Source organism: Guyanagaster necrorhizus, assembly GCF_019112545.1.
Source record: "Guyanagaster necrorhizus MCA 3950 unplaced genomic scaffold BT62scaffold_2, whole genome shotgun sequence".
Lineage (NCBI taxonomy): Eukaryota > Fungi > Basidiomycota > Agaricomycetes > Agaricales > Physalacriaceae > Guyanagaster > Guyanagaster necrorhizus.
This window is the reverse complement of record NW_025064881.1, coordinates 966,258-983,190: the sequence shown is the minus strand read 5'-3', so window position 1 is coordinate 983,190 and position 16,933 is coordinate 966,258. Positions and strand designations below refer to the sequence as shown.

Below are 16,933 nucleotides of genomic sequence, written 5' to 3'. Positions count from 1 at the left end.
AAAGGCCACAGCTCTCGCTGGTATACCCCAGCTTCAAGCTAAAGTTTATATTCATACCATTCTACTCTCGAGCCACTTTGTGGCCTTGTGACACACCGAGTTGATAACATCATAAGTGGATTCAGGTGATCCCTCGAAGTGCGAAGGGACATCTGTCTATCATGTGTTATCTGTCACGTGTCGCTTGGGCTTAACAATTAGCTCGAAGCTTCCTCGTTCCCTTTCTCAAGCCCAATTGTGCTGAGAAACCGAATGCCTCCAGTAACAACCGCCGACCTCAATCACGACTTCTTCAAGCTCATAGCTTCCATCATCGGAACATTGCTCGGTCTCTTAGCCATTATCACCCTCTGCCGCGGACGACAGTCAGTAGCAGCTTGGATAGTCAGGCACTACCAAGCATTCCAGCAGATCCAACACATTCTACGCAACGTAACCCCTGATTTACCTTTCCATGACATCCCCCCCTCCGCCAGAACGTCCTTCTTCCCGCAAGGGGGACCCGTACCAAAAGCCGGGAATAGCGACCCGGATCAGAGGAGCCTTCACGAGGAGGAAGGACCCGAACTCCCCAGACGACACAGCGGAGACCGCCACCCTGCTCTCACAGGGTTCCGGAACCCGTGGACGACGAACGACAATCAGGAGCCCGCCGAGGTCTCCAACTACGTCACTCCGGCCAACTCCCCCGAGCATCCCGCCTCCCCAATTCCCTCAGGGATTGGAAACCGTGCTCGGGACTCCCTTGATGCTGCTCGGATGGCTACGAGACCCCGCGAAAGTCCCCACACCCCCCAGAACCCCCCCAAAACCCCCACCGAGCCAAGCTCCGAGCCCAGCCCATCCGTCAGCAGGCTGGGGGTCGACAACCCGCAAGGAAGGGACATCCACCCTGACTACGACAACGCGGACATCGCTATCTCGGCCGCAGGAGATCCCTACCGACACCTTCACGTCGGAAGCGAGCCTGAAAACGAAACCGCCAGCGAAAGGGGAAGGGCTGCAACGAGAAGAATCATACATCGAATCTTCCCGGATTGGGACCTTGCCGTTCCCTTTGACTATGATGAAGCCGTACGACAGCAGCAGCAGATTCAGAACAGAGAAGAAGAAATCAGACGAACCCAGGAGGAGCTCGCCGACTATGTATGAGAAGAAGCCCGAGAGCAGTACGAGGCCGCAGAGTACGACAGGCAGGGAAGAGAATGAAGAAGAATGGAGGAGGTCGAAAGGATGGGGTCCGCTTCCCCTAGGGAGTATGAGCTCCGCACCGATGCCGGATCCCCCTTCCGAGAACCCGACTCCGACGACAATCCATGGACGGGGCCCGCCAGCATCGTTAGCTGGGACGAAGCAATCAGGCGAGGAAATAGCGAAAGACCCCGCCCAGTCACCCTCGAATATCCCGCCCGCACTGATACCATCTCCTCCGACGCCGACTCCGTCCTCGGAGCCTATGGGCTCCGAGTACCGGACAATGCCCATGTCTCCGACAGGGCTCTCCAGCGATTCCTGGGCAGTAGGGTCGCTCGACAATTCCTTAACCCCGAGTTCCAGCGACTCTTCAGCGTCTATAGCTGAGAACTGGAGGAGACAAGAGCGCGCGGCGGAACGCGCTACAGCCGGCTCAGGAGCCCTCCCATCGCTCGAACCAGTGACCGAGGGGACGACGGACCAAGCGCCCAAGTCAACGGAAGGGTCCCCGATGACCCTTCGACCAGTCGTGCCGTCCATCTTCGACCAGCCCGTCGGTTCCCTCCTCGTGGAAGAGGACAGCGGGGACGAGGGCGACGAGGAGGAGGATGAGGACAGTGATGACCCCTACCAACGACGACTGGAACGTGCAGGGGAAGACACAGATGAAGAAGCATTGCGAGAAGAGATTGAAAGAGCAAGGGACAGGGAGTATCAGGAACTGTACGAGCAGGGCAGGAACTATCTATGGCAGGACGAGCGCTGGCAAGCGACGTCCTTAGGACTTGAGTATAGGTATGCGGAAGGGACTGAAAAAGAAAAAGTTTTACAGTATGCCGCGACGGAGTACGCATGGAAAGAATACGGGCGGCGGCACCCAGAGGACCCGCTCATGCCGATACCCCCATATCGGCCGATTAACAAACCCAAGATGCCGGCACCAATGCCGCGCACTCCCCCCGTCCCACCAAAAAGAGCCATTTACATCGCCCCCTCGATCCGAAGCCGGGCCGAAGACAATCCATCAATCCGAAGCACGGCATCACGGCTCATCCGAAGCCGAAGACGGCCGGCATGGCAGGCCGTCCAAACCCAAAACCCCTGGACTCATGGCGGAAGCCGGCTTCTCGGGGGACAGCCCCCCCCAGATCAAGCAGAATCAAGCGGGAAGGACCCCGTCCGGGATGACCCCGAAGCGGTCCGCCTCGGGTTCACGGTGCGAGACGGAGTAATCGTCCGGGTTATCGAACCAAAAGGGAGCCCAGTCGCTGACGATAACTCCTTACATTCCTTCCCCAGACCACCCGCGGAATGGAAGCAACCACCATTCAGCAAGTGGCCCAATCCGATGGGGGCCCTCCCACAAAACGCCAATGTTTTACAGTGTCACCCCGACCTCCTTCGGAAGCCTCGCCCCTTCAAAGGGGCTTCCGACGACATCGATCGGTTCCTTGTTGATTGCGAACAGTACTTCGAGGTCTATATCGGATATATTGGCACCGATATGAACAAGGTCGCATTCGCCACCTCCTATTTGGAAGACAAGGCCAAAACGTGGTGGATCTTAATCTCTCCCAACTTCCGGTCCACCACTAGGGAACACTACCGATATCCCTCGTGGCCGGTTTTCAAACGAATGCTAAATGACAAGTTCATTGACCCCGCCGTCCAAGAAGTACACAAGCAAAAGATTAAGGAGTATAAGATGGGGGACAAAGCCGCAACCGACTACTTTGACGAACTCGAGAGGCTTGCCAAACTCGCGGGTATTAGGGAGGATACCGCCAACGACGGAAGGATGGTGGAGGCGCTCAAGCGAGGAGTCCCCTCTTCATACCTCACGATGATTTCGGCTATGGGCGTCAAGATGCTGATGCCTGTAGGATACGACGAGTGGAAGGAACGAATCATCGAGATGTACAAAGAGCGACAAAGGCAGAAAGCGGAGGCAACGACGCTGCAAGAATATTCCAAGAAGTCGACCCCACCAACCCCGAACAAGACGGGGCAAACTGCCGGAAAACCCTCGGGCTCCGCGACAACCACATCATCATACGGCACTCAGAAGACCGGAACCGGTACGACCTACACCGGGGCCGGAAAGCCCATGGACATCGATCGACTAAAGAAGGAAGGGAAGTGTTTCAATTGTGGACAGAAGGGGCATATGGCGAAGGACTGCCCGAAGAAGAAGCGCACCCGAGAAGACATACGGGCACAGATCGCTGAACTTCAAAAGGAAGAGGAGGACCTTGGAAAGGAAACCAAGGTCGAGGAGGTAAAAGACGGGGCCAGTCAGTGAGCGATTCCACTGGACTGGCCGAAGGACTTAATGGTGTGTCAGCAACAGCCGCTAGTCGGACTGATAGTGTCCCTGTAGCTACATCTATGTCGACTCCCACGCATTCGAATATACCCAAGTTACGCATAAGACACACCACTGAATCGCAAAAGAAAAACACTCAAACGCCCACGAGCCGAACAGGGACAGAGGGTCCCACCACGTGGCTCAAGCCATTCGACACCGAGTGGACATGGAGAGCCATCAAAGATGCCAAAAACGAAGCAGCAGCAAAAGCCGTACTTCGAAATTGGATTCATCGGGCAAGGGCCGAAGAAGTAGTGGACGAACTAATTGAAGGAATCAGGAAGGCCGAACGCTGTCGAGCCCTCGAATGGCTAGACGAGCTTCGGGGACCCAAAAAATACATTCTACGAACCAAAACCCCTGGACGCGACTTAACCACGAAAGGGCAAATTGAAACACTAACCTCTCGGGCCACCTATCAAGTAACTGCCCTCATCGATAGTGGCTGCACAGGAAGCTCAATTAATCGTGCTTTCGTCGACAAGCATCAGCTCCCGACCAGAGCAACGGCGGCCCCAATACCAGTATACAATGCCGACGGAACAAAAAATCAAGCTGGTTCCATCACTGAGTTCGCCGAACTCAGGTTGACTATAGGAGACCACTCCGAACGCCTTGATCTGGCTGTCACGGATCTCGGGACCAAAGAGCTCTTCCTTGGCCATGACTGGCTGATTCGCCACAACCCGTTGATCAATTGGAAGACCGGTCGGATCACCTTTGCCAGGTGTCGATGCAGGAAGATTCCATTCGAACTACCAGATGAAGACCCGGAAGACCGCTGGGACGAGGAAATGGAGGATGGGGAAACCATACTTGTGGTGGATCTCCAGAAGGAGATCCGCATACGTGCCGTCCACCATGCCAACGATTTGGCCGCTAAAGCCAACGAGGGGAAGAGCGAGAAAACATTCGAAGAGATGGTGCCTGAATGGGCGCGAGACTACAAGGATCTCTTCGAAAAGGAAAGTTTTGACGAACTACCCGCTCCAAAACCCTGGGACCATGCAATCGAGCTGGTACCAAATGCCAGTGCCAATTTAGATTGCAAGACCTACCCCCTCGGCCATCATGAACAGCAGGAACTCGATAAGTTCCTAGACGAGAACTTATCAAGCGGCAGGATTCGTCCCTCGAAGTCCCCTATGGCATCTCCCTTCTTCTTTGTCAAGAAAAAGGATGGGAAGCTTCGACCCATTCAGGATTACCGAAAACTGAACGAGATGACTATCAAAAACCGATATCCACTGCCCTTAATCTCGGAGCTAATGGACAAACTCCGAGGGGCCAAATACTATACGAAACTTGATGTACGGTGGGGATATAATAACGTCCGCATCAAAGAAGGAGACGAGTGGAAGGCCGCGTTCCGTACCAATCGAGGATTGTTCGAACCAACAGTCATGTTCTTCGGACTCACAAATTCTCCCGCCACCTTCCAATGGATGATGAACGATATCTTCAAAGACCTCATCTCCACTGGGAAGGTAACAATTTACCTCGATGACATCCTAATCATGTCCAAAACACGGGAAGAACATCGGAATCTGGTACGGGAGGTGTTGTCCCTGATGAGGAAACACAAGCTATTCCTCAAAGCGGAGAAATGTGAATTCGAGGTACTCGAAACAGAGTACCTCGGAGTCATCATCAGCGAGGGGAACATCCGCATGGACCCGGTAAAGGTCGCCGGGGTCACTGAATGGCCTGAGCCCAACAAGAAAAAGGAGCTACAATCGTTCCTCGGGTTCACAAACTTCTACCGACGGTTTATTCGGGACTACAGCAAAATCGTCCGTCCAATGACGCAGTTGACGGGCAATGCTCCCTGGCAGTGGGGGCTTTCCCAACGGGCCGCCTTTAATGACCTTAAACAACGGTTGGCGGAAGACGTCGTACTAGCCATTCCAACTCGGGAAGGAAAATTCAGAGTAGAGGCCGATTCCAGTGAGGGAGCAATAGGAGCCGTACTCGCTCAGGAGCAAGGAGGGAAGTGGCGGCCCGTCGCCTTTCTTTCCAAAGCCTTGACCACGACAGAGCGAAATTACGAGATCTACGACAAAGAATTACTCGCCATCATGCTCGCCCTGGAAGAATGGCGGCATTACCTTATCGGAGCCGAGGAAGTATTCGAGGTCTGGACAGACCACCAAAACCTGCGATACTTCCGCCAGCCACAGAAACTCAACCGACGACAGGCCCGATGGGTAACCGAACTCAGTCAGTACCAGTACACCTTACATCACAAGGCAGGAACGGCAAACAAAAAGGCCGACCTACTGAGCCGGCGATCAGATCATAACCAGGGGGGAACAGACAACGAAGGCGTGACATTATTAAGGCCGGAACACTTCCGAGCCATGATAATGCCAACAGAGGAGGAAATACATGAACGGATCAAGAGTGCAACCCGGGATAGCCACAAATGGGACCAACGGGTGGCCCCCTCCCTCAATCACGAACGAGGAATGACAAAAGAGGACGGACTAATCCGCTACGATGGCCGCATCTACATTCCCCGTGATCAACAACTTCGTGGCGAAATCATCGCCACGTGCCACGATCACGAAATGGCAGGGCACCCGGGCATTGCTAAAACCAAGGAACTCGTTCTACGAGAATATTGGTGGCCCAAAATGGGAAATGACATAACGACGTATGTAAAAGCCTGCGAAGCTTGCCAACGAGGAAAGTCTTCCACACAAGCCCGTGCCGCGCCTCTTCACCCCAATGAAATACCCTCTGCCCCATGGACATATATCTCAGTCGATATGATCACTGGTTTACCCGAATGCAACGGATATGATGCAATCTTGGTCATCGTGGACCGGTTCTCCAAAGCAATCATCCCGATTGCATGCTCCACAGAACTAACTTCCGAAGGTTGGGCTAAAATCCTACGAGACGAAGTATACGCGAAGTACGGGATGCCCCAAGTCATAATCTCAGACAGGGGCCCTCAATTCGTCTTGAAGTTTCTTACCGACCTCTACCGCATTCTGAACATCAAACAAAACGCGTCCACTGCCTATCATCCCCAAACTGATGGACAAACAGAACGCGTCAATCAGGAAATTGAAAAGTACCTACGACTTTTCATCAATTATCGACAAGATGATTGGACTGAATGGCTCGCATTAGCGGCCTTCCAACACAACAACCGCGTTCACTCTGCAACAGGGAAGACCCCATTCTTTATAAACCACGGTCGGCACCCGTACGTCACCCACGCAAACCGACTTCGCCCAACAACACCCGCATCGTCGGAGTTCGCAACACACATGGAAAAAATCCACAACGAAACGAAAACAGCCTTGGAAAGGGCAGCAACAACCATGAAAAAGAACTACGACAAACATCGTCGACCGAGTCACAAGTATAACATCAACGACAAAGTCTGGCTAGATACGACCCACCTGCATCTACCACGACCAAAAAAGAAACTCGACGACAAACGAACTGGGCCCTTCACCATTGAAAAGGCCATCGGGTCATCCGCATACAAACTACGGCTACCGCAAACATGGAAAATCCACGACGTATTCAATGAAACGTTATTAACGCCCTACATCGCACCAGCGTTCCCGAACCAGGAACACCCGCCTCCGCCACCACCAGACTTGATCGATGACGAGGAGCACTTCGAAATTGATCAAGTCCTAAACCACAAACTCCGAAAAATCAAGGCGAAAGGGGGCGGAATGACTACAACGGTTGACTATTTAGTCAGCTGGAAGGGGTACGGCCCAGAATCTAATCAGTGGGTCAACGAAAAGCATATGAATGCGGACACCGCCATACACGACTATGAATTATCCCTTAATTAAGCCATCGGGACGATGGTCTTAACGAGGGGGTAATGTTACGATTTATCCCTTTTTCCTTTCCTTTTTCTTTCCTCTACCCCTATTCACGCTGAGTCAGAAGGCACAAGACCGTGGGAGCTTAGTCAGCACAACTAAAAGCTCTCCATCCAGACATTACAACGGTTGTGCTCGACGACACACAATCGCCCTTTTATGTACGATAGCGACGCTCAAGGACAACGAGCACAATGGACCAGAAACACACAATAGGTAAATAGTATAATTAGCGGACTACTGTACAGTATTTAAAGGCCACAGCTCTCGCTGGTATACCCCAGCTTCGAGCTAAAGTTTATATTCATACCATTCTACTCTCGAGCCACTGCGTGGCCTTGTGACACACCGAAACAGGACAACATCATTGTGGATTCGGGTGATCCCTCGAAGTGCGAAGGGACATCTGTCTATCACGTGTTATCTGTCACGTGTCGCTTGGGCTTAACAGTAATACTCCAGCTTCAAGCTAAAGTTTATTCTCTATCATCCTATCTCAAGCAACTTGCAATACCTTGATCACACAACTCTGTTAACACATCAGTGAACTCAGTCGGACATACCCAAAGTATGAGGTACTGAACTGTTTATCACATGTTAATAGTCATGTGGAGTTTGGGCTTAACAGTTGGAGAGAGTCAGAGATCAACTTTAAGCCTAATCTAGTACCTCTATATCATATTAAAATAGTGCTATAATTGGTCTCTTTATGATTTTCCTGAATCATTCATGCTATCACAAGAGCTCTAAAATATTCATAATAGCTTTTGCTCATTTCTCTACCACATCAAGTTAGTCACCAAAAGTGAGGATTCTTTCTAGAACTCATTGGTGAGTGACTTGAACTACTACAGATCATTATCACCCTAACTATTGACTGTTTAGATGTGGTTTTGAGATGTAGTAGCTCCAGAAAGTCACTTATCAATGCTCAATAACTGTCAAAAGTTCTTTTCAGTGTTTACTACTACTGTGCAATTCTATACTGGCTCATCTGGTTCTGGCTCTCTGGTTTATGTTCTGATCAATAAACCTTACTCAAAAACATTAATGTATAATGGCTCATTAATTAATAAGTTCAAAACATGCAAAGACAGCATTAAGATTTGGTTTAATAAACTCACACATGTGAAATCTGCTCCACCTGTATTACAGACAATATCTGACTGTTGGTGCACTAGTATATATTATATAAAGAGTTGCATCTTCAATGCAATATTTATCACTTTGATTTCTATTATTCCAACAATAGAACTATCAAGCATGCATAGTCAGATGCATTTTGGTGAAGTATTAGCCAATAGTGACTATATCTGAGACTTTCTATATATACTCACTCTACTGACACTTCAAGATGTGAAGGATAAGAGCCTTGAGTATGTTCCAGTCATATGAATCTTCAAGAATAGCAATTATTTTATCACATGATTTGCTATTCCAATATGTAATGGAAAATTAGCTGTCTTTGAATATGACAAAATAAATCACTTTGGATACAGCCAGCTCCAGAGTTGATCATCAATGAATATCTTGATTGTGGGAAGGACATCATTCATTCTGGAAGACTATCACATATATGCTACTATTTATCATTTACATGGAGGCATGTCAGCACAACAGTACTTTAAAGCCTAGCAGCAAGAACTATTCAAAAAGAAGTTTCTTGTTGATTTTAAAAACTCACCAAATTATCTTGCACTAAAATTCCACTCTATCTCTGATGCTGAACTGCATTGGACTATCAAATACTCATCTGAGCCTTATAGCTGGGAGTTCTGTTATCTTATAGAGTCATCAAAGTCAAGTAAACTGAATATACAACAACAAAGTCTTTCTCCAATTGCTATACAGGATGATGATATTGCTAGCAGTTCAAGTGATAACTCAGAAAAGAAGAAACTCTTATTTTCAAATAAGAATGATACACCAGAAGATAAAAACCTGTATTATCCATCTACAGCCAGAAATAAAATGTCTCCAGTTTCCAGTTCTCCACTATCATTATCACCTCTTTATATTCTCTGCTATTGTGGTACTGATTCTGATGGACATCACACTGAAGTTAAAGAAAATGCAATTGAATGTAAAGAATGTTATAACTATTCACATCTAGCCTGCCAGACAAATTGTTGCATGCAGCATAATCTTTTAAAGACTTTTCAATGTCACATGTGCATGCCTAGAAAGTTGCTATTGTTTGATGATATGATATCTGACAGTAATCAAGTTATAACATAGTGGTCAAGATGAATATATGTCTAAATTAATCTATTAATGTTGACTATAAATACTGATTTATTTTTCTTATTAAACAGCAAGAAAATTCTAGAGACAATCACCACTGTCAGGCAGTATCTTTTGTATGTATTTCACAAGCATTCATCATGATAAGAAGACTAAAACTGTTAACAACAGCTCAGGCAAGATAGCTCTTGCAAAAATTAGAGAATTCTATTATCCTTAATATCTCATAATCTATAATATTCAACAAAAAGGTTGGATTGGGAAATTATGGAGAGACAATATTCCTGCACCAGACTTGGCATACAGCACAGGCAAATACACTACTATTAACAAGTCTGATCTTATAGATGCACTGTGATACAACTGTGCTAAGTGACACTTAATCAAGTCATTAATTCTCACTTGCCAAGTTGGATAAACAATGGATTGATCAAATTTCTAGCTTGAAAAGTTTCTGCATGCAGATGAAGTTTACAAGCATAAAGACCCTGAAGAGCTTCTCCTAAATCTTAAATCTCTACCCTTTAACTCTGAGATTGATAAAGCTCTTTTGCTACACCTACACATATTTATTGGAATGAGACTCTAACACTTGATGATCAAGCCTGAATTTATAACTATATCTATCAATATATTACCAACCCTAAAGATCAAGAAAAGGGCTGCTCACTTTGTCTTTTGGTTGCTCATGCATGCACTTTACTAGTCATCTACCAACATTGTGATATATTCTTGAGCCAAGAGAATTGTCCAATAGTCAACAATAAAGACAAGAATGTGGAAATCTTTATTCTTTGAAGTGCATGAGAGTAGTTAGTTTATTATACTCAACTTACTACTGATGGATATCTGAAATTTTCTTTTGTGAACATTGATATAGAAGCTTTACATATTTTGAAGGACAAAATGTTTGATACATCAGAGAAAGCTGGTATCCTTGGAAATTTAGAGAAGAGAATAGTAAAGATGTGAGAGAAGGGATAAAGTCTAAACTTGAGATAAGCTTGAACTGCTTTACAATTATATATTGTTCTTACAATCATTGACATTGAGAAGCCTGGATCAGATTTTGATGAAGACAAACAGCAGGAGTGGTTCTAAGCAAGAGAAGAAGAAGACAATATAAAGAAAAGAGCATATGGGCCTGTACCTAAGCCTCAGATGATATTCAGGAAGCATAAAGCAGTATCAGAGCCTAACACTGTGGAGAATCCACTACAGAATGATAATAGAAAACTAACTAAGCAATCAGCCAAGTGCATCTAGAAAAATAGAACTTAGACTACTGTTGTCAAAATGTAGAAGATGTTTTTGTTTAGATAGACAAGTTTTATGAGAATCCTAGCAGTAATGGAACAGTATCAAATGCTCTTTGCTAAGCCAAAAGTATGGGGGACACAATTGTGCAGTTAAACTTAGGTTAATGCACTGAATGCACCTGGCACAAATGTGTCACAATCATATGTGTGGATGCATTTTCTTTGGAACACATGAATTTATTTTTCCAATGTGTGCATTGTATCCAACAATGCATGCATAAAGACTTGCAAGGTGCATTTTCAAAGTTGAGTCAATGTGTGAGATGCATTCTGACTTAGACATAGATTTTGCCTTATAGCATGGCATCCAGAGTGTTCTGTAAAGTATGGATGCATGCCACAAGCTTCAGGTTCTCTTATACTGCAGGTTTTAACATATTAATAGCAGAAGAATATGAGTAACTGTCTACAAAAGAGTGTGAGTGATACAGTAAAAAGCATGATAATAGTATACATATCTCAGTCAGGCACAGTATAGGTGAAATGACTGAGGTATATGGGTATTTATGGCCAGGCTATATAGGTGATCAGGAAATGACAGGGAGCATGTATATATGGTAAGTAAGAATAGGTGATAATCAAAAGTGTGACAATCAAAAGTGTAATAGTATGGGTATATGTATGGATATCCTCCAACACATATACACACGGTTTTACTATCCAGAAGTGCTTTTGTGAGATGTTAACTGCTATACTAGTCTAATCTCAAATGCACCAAATGCATCAAACACACACTATGGTAACACACTGAAGGGAAAAAAATGCAATAACACACTGTGCAAATGCAAAATTCTCCCGGCCCAGCACAAACACATTTTGTTGATCTGTACTTTACTAACTGATAGCTCTCCTTTTGTCACCCACTACTCCCTTGTAAGGAAGAATACGCTTTGTTAGAAAATGTCAAAACAAACTGGACGCGACGCGTGTCTTATGTAATGCATACGGCTTTCGCCGATCGTTGCTGTATCCTTCCGACCTTGTACTCGCCGCTACTCTGCTATTACCCTTCATTGGTATTTGCTACTTGTGTCAACTTCTGCTGCTTGTTAGATTTACGATGCGACGCATGCTCAATCTCAGCGCCGATGACTACATAATCGAGTCTTCTCTCTTGGTAAAACAAAGGCACTTGCCTGAGCGGTGGTACAGCTCGCAGGAATTTCCTGTATCTATTGGATCATGTCAGGACCTGCCTTACTGGGGAAAAAAACCTGGAGCCCCTGAATTGTTTGTGTCTCTGGCCTACACCCGATGCGCCTTTGTTCCTTCTCAGCGTCAATCAATCCGGCAACATCCTATAATGGCTATTCCTGCGAATTGGTAGCACTGCTGTAAGAATTGGCCGCCACTCACTATAAAGTTGGCTTACAAGGAAGAAACAAACGGCGCGTTTTCCAACCAATCCAGCCCTTTGAGGCCTATAAAAGCCCGGCATGTTCAGCTCGCTTCCTTACTGCTTGTCTCTCCCCCCCTTCCCTCGAAAATCCTCCTGTTCATCTTCCCCTTTGCTTTCAACTGCCCTTTACCATGGCTCGAGGAAACAAACAGTTTCAATGCCCGGAGTGCTCCACCAGGGTCTCTCGACAGAAAGATCTCCAAAGGCACATGATGTTACACTCGAAATCGGAGCAACAGTAAGGAGACAGTACTCTCCCTACCTTTGCTTATATTCATTGTGTGACAGCTGGTATGCTTGCCCCGACTGCCCGGTGAAGCTTCTCCAGAAGAGCAATCTTGAAACACACAGGGCCAAACATCAGTCCGTGCACTGATTTGTTTGGCTTCTACAAATCTGACATGTTCCTCCAGCGCTGGTAACGAAAGATACAAGTGCACGGATGCTCCCGACTGTACTTGGGGTGGCAGCAACCAAGGCGTCCTCGCTAAACACCGGCGAAAGTACCACGGCACTGCACTACCTTACGGAGTTATCACGCAGCCCATCCCTGAGGGAAGTGCCTACGAAAGGGAAACCACGGCGGAGTCCTCGGCTTCGAACGATTTCGACGCCCCAACCAATGGTGGCCTCAATCCCGGAGAAACCTTCATGGACCAGTTCATCTCGGGAAGGTCAACCACGCTCAACGCGTCTACTCCTGCCCGTGCACCTTTCGGGGATCAGTATGCAGCGTCTGTACCTGTCAACCTGGGTCCTCCCCGGCCTTACGTCCCTGCCGTGATGTACCCTGGACCGTCTTGGAACGGGTCGAATGCTGAAATCTCGCAACATGATATGGGATACGAAGCCTACGGACCAGGACCGCCGATCCCTCGTACATCAATATCTCCGTCGTCTTTGGAGTATGCGCCAGGGCCCTCGAGCAGTGGGATGTTCTACGTCGACGAGCAGGGACTGTTGAAACGAACCGTGGGACGTTTCTCTCGACCCTAGTGCAAATGACTTTTTGTTATAAGAGGCCCTTTTTTTGTTCCGTTTTTGGATAATCTCTTCAGTGTTTCAAGTTTTCCCCTTCTCCAGGATTTGTTCATGTAGGCTCTTTAGCTCAGTTGTATGTTAGATCGTTTTTTTTCTTTAGACCAAGTGCTGGGAAATTACCATTCCGGAGATATATATACATCCTAAGGTCGAGCTTTAGCGAGTCATGGCAGAAGGTAAGATGGGATGGCACTGTCATAGTCGAGCCCGAATCCGACGTTGTCCAGCTAGGTATGCCATCAGATAAATGATATTCATTCCGATTATCCATCGGTAGGGTAGAGGAATATTTTCTCTCTCCCTTTCCCTAGCGCCTTGGGGGTCAGAGGGCCTGAGGCCTGCCCTCATGCGGCCCAGCAACCGTTCGATTAGCTGGCCTGCTTATCTTGCATATGCCATGCTCCTATCAATGAATATTATCGCAGGTCTTCATTTGATATTTTTTCGTCATGATGAAGCCAGAGCACCGAGATCACACTGAACCAGATTGATTGTATGTGGTGGTCTGGAATTAAAACAGCTTTTTGTTGGTTTTCTTTCTCCCTTCGTACCGAAGACTGAGAGTCTGCTGCAAAACTGATCAAGCATCCTTGGCTGCCGTGATGTATGAATTCGCCAAAGTATGATCCATATTGCATGAAGGCAAATGACATAGAACGAGCACGCCCTAGCAGTGTATCTGTGAAGTTGATAGCTCGGTAATAGTGAGACAATAGTCCATCGTATACAAAGGCCAAATCCATGAGTATAACAGTTTATGCCACTTCAAATCCCAGTTGATACCAATCGTTCTTACAGTCTACAAACATGGAACAGAAGAGCTTCACCCTATCCGTCGTAAGGCGTTGGAACTCCTCCTGGAAGAAACTCAGCGCCACTCGAGCCCACGATCTCTTAGTCCTCGTCACGCTCTGGAGCACAATCTTGAGGGTACGCCGAATGTCTGCTACGTCGGTCGTCTGCTTTCTTTGCTTGTGCAGTTCGGGTGCTGTCATGTGATCGTACCATCCCTGCAGCTTATGCAGGAGAAGCACCTCGAGGGGAACTAGAGGTAACGCTCCCTGCATGATAATTGATCCTGACGATAGGAATGGCAGCATCATCGTGCCAGCCATGACGATGTCAACTTTGGACTCCCTGGTCATGATCCTTCCTCCGATATCCTGGTGATAACAGTACCATAAAACTTTGTAAGTCGCCCCTGGAGTTTTGGCCTTCTTGAGGTGAAAGTGGAGAGGGTCCTGGTTAACTAGACTGCCCTTGATAACTTCCGCCTCAACCAAGGACGAGACAAGGATATCGACGTCCTGCAGCAGAGCATTAGTTTAACTAAAGTCTACAAGAGTGTGTTATACATACATTCGGCAGGCGTTCATTTCCGTAAAGATAACAAGCAGCACTGCCGAAAATCGCACATGAATAGCCCGAGCCTCGAAGGAGACGTACTGTATCGATGGCTGCTTGAAATACGACTCCGCCCTGTGTGCCTATCACTGGAACTTGGACAGGCACTGCTGGCTCACACACCGTGCGGACTGGCATTGGTAGAGGAGCCAATAGCGTGGGCATCAGGGAAGAGCCGAAGCCAATACCAGCGAAATACCCTCTGAGCATCGGATGAGCAGCCGCACAGGCACAAACTAGCCGATTGAGCTCTACAAGTTTGCTCACATCTCCGAATGCCGCATGAACATTGGCATTTCGATGAAAGAGTAGCTCTAGAGCGGCCGAAACAGTCGCGTATGCTCTTGATTTCATCGGCAGTACCTGAGAGCTCACCGACCTGAGCATCGTGAAGAATAGGTAGTTTTGGTTGATGACGGAAATACCATTGAAGTATGCTCCCGTGCGTTCATAAGGGCGCAGGCCCATTGACGAAGGAAGTTCTTCGAAGGTGATGTTACAGACTCCTAATCTTCCATCGCTAACAAGCACAGAATGCTGTAAAACACCTTTTTTTTTCAAAACACCTTGCTTGCACAAAGTGTACTGAAGCCAGTCAAGGGAATTCCCATTGCGTAAGATAACCAAGAAGTCGATATGACGCTTCTGTAGTTGAAGGTTGAATGAGGAGTCAACGGTTCAAGATAGGTATAGATCATACCTTTGGAATAATGGGCGAGCCCATGATATGCCAAGGAGCATCCCCTGTCCCAGCGATGAAGCACTCGTGTCCTAGCTGACGAACGCATGACGAGAGAGTACGTGCAGCAGCAAGAACGGTCTCCGAGTGGAATTGTCGTTTTCTTTCCTTGACAATATTAGACAGAGATGATGGTTCCACGATGCTTGCGGACTCGGTTCCCATGACTGATGGGACAGGAGGTTCGATGGGAAGTAGAGCAGGCGAGATGAGAGGCGGGGATGAAGAGGGGTAAAGACAAGCAAACAAGTCAACAGTCTCAGGAAATACAGCTATTATTTTCGCTAAATAATCGAGGAACAATGGCCGCTCTGGAGGGATGAGGTTCCATACAGAAGGTGGCAGATCAGGAAGACGCAGATATGCCTTACTGGCCGCGATGACTTCAGCCATGGCATTCTTCAATCTACTCCCTGACCTATTGAAATAAGTCTCCATGTATCTATATAGAATGACCTGAATCGGAAGAAGGGGAAGATCTTGGATGGTGAAGATATCGTATAAAGGACCGCAGATGAAGGCGATCTTGCATTTGTGCTTCTTAAGCAATGACCCGTCGTTTAACACATCGTGATTATAAGACATCGTGGCTCTGTTATTGGCCGCCTGTGTGGTCAAAGAGAACCGGCGATCCATACCTGCCAAGCGCAGGGTTGCGTATGTGAGGGTCGCTGAATCGCCGATGATATGAATTTCCAGTTGCCACTATTATGGTATCAATTAGCCCGTAAGGTGGAGAGCAACGAAATCAGACTCACAGAGCCGCTTGTTGGTATATCACACAGAAGATGCAATGCCAGATCGCCATAGATAGCACAACGAATGTTTAGGCTTTGGCAGCACTCAAGTACTGCAACAGCAGCATTACGAATGACGCTGGTTCTGTATGCCCCTTTTCCTGTCATGAGTGCTGGGAGACGAATGCAAGAGTGTGAGTATCAAGGCCTGAGAGCAAAGCACACCACATGAGCATGGTATCGTTAGCTCTTCCTTGACCGTGCGAAAGGAAGCGCAGTATATTCGCGAGCGCCTATCAGTGGATTTGTATACCCAGAAATACTGATTATGAAAGACAAGACGTTGCAAGAAGGGATAGGGGCCAGGGTCAAAAGTGGTTGTCCTATCGTGGATACGCCGACGCGAAGATGATTTAAAAAGGAACATGCGGAGAGAAGACCTCCTGTGAGGGTGAGGTCACCACTCACACCAAGAACTTTAGTGCAGCCAGTGACAGTTGTAAAGGCTGTTGATTGCGAAAGTCCGAACCCGTACAAAAAAGACTAAGCTACTTTATATACTGGTTCGCATAAATCAAATCCAAACCCATAGGTAAACAAAAGTAATCAGAGGTCTCGAAACGTCAAC

The 16,933-nt window shown here is 47.4% G+C and overlaps 3 protein-coding genes across 3 annotated transcripts; 1 reads left to right on the top strand and 2 right to left on the bottom strand.

The window, feature by feature from the left end:
* The first annotated feature begins 12,271 nt into the window (after positions 1-12,271).
* BT62DRAFT_926103 (uncharacterized protein) lies at positions 12,272-12,708 on the top strand. The gene is made up of 2 exons (XM_043184942.1): positions 12,272-12,298; positions 12,358-12,708. The coding sequence occupies exons 1-2, from the start codon at positions 12,289-12,291 to the stop codon at positions 12,624-12,626; spliced, it is 279 nt and encodes a 92-aa protein (XP_043045410.1). The 5' UTR covers positions 12,272-12,288; the 3' UTR covers positions 12,627-12,708.
* Positions 12,709-14,180: 1,472 nt separating this feature from the next.
* BT62DRAFT_882041 (uncharacterized protein) lies at positions 14,181-14,967 on the bottom strand (the record flags this gene model as incomplete). Its single annotated transcript, XM_043182692.1, has 2 exons — positions 14,181-14,732; positions 14,785-14,967. 2 exons carry the CDS (start codon positions 14,965-14,967, stop codon positions 14,181-14,183), a joined length of 735 nt encoding a protein of 244 aa, XP_043045409.1.
* Positions 14,968-16,284: 1,317 nt separating this feature from the next.
* Positions 16,285-16,834, bottom strand: BT62DRAFT_271091 (uncharacterized protein). Its single transcript, XM_043180322.1, has one exon. The coding sequence runs from the start codon at positions 16,730-16,732 to the stop codon at positions 16,433-16,435; it is 300 nt and encodes a 99-aa protein (XP_043045408.1). The 5' UTR covers positions 16,733-16,834; the 3' UTR covers positions 16,285-16,432.
* Between the last annotated feature and the right edge of the window lie 99 nt (positions 16,835-16,933).

What these genes read in the sequence shown, in the direction of transcription:
- BT62DRAFT_271091 (XM_043180322.1), bottom strand. Translation starts at nt 16,732, where the DNA reads ATGTTCCTTTTTAAATCATCTTCGCGTCGGCGTATCCACGATAGGACA.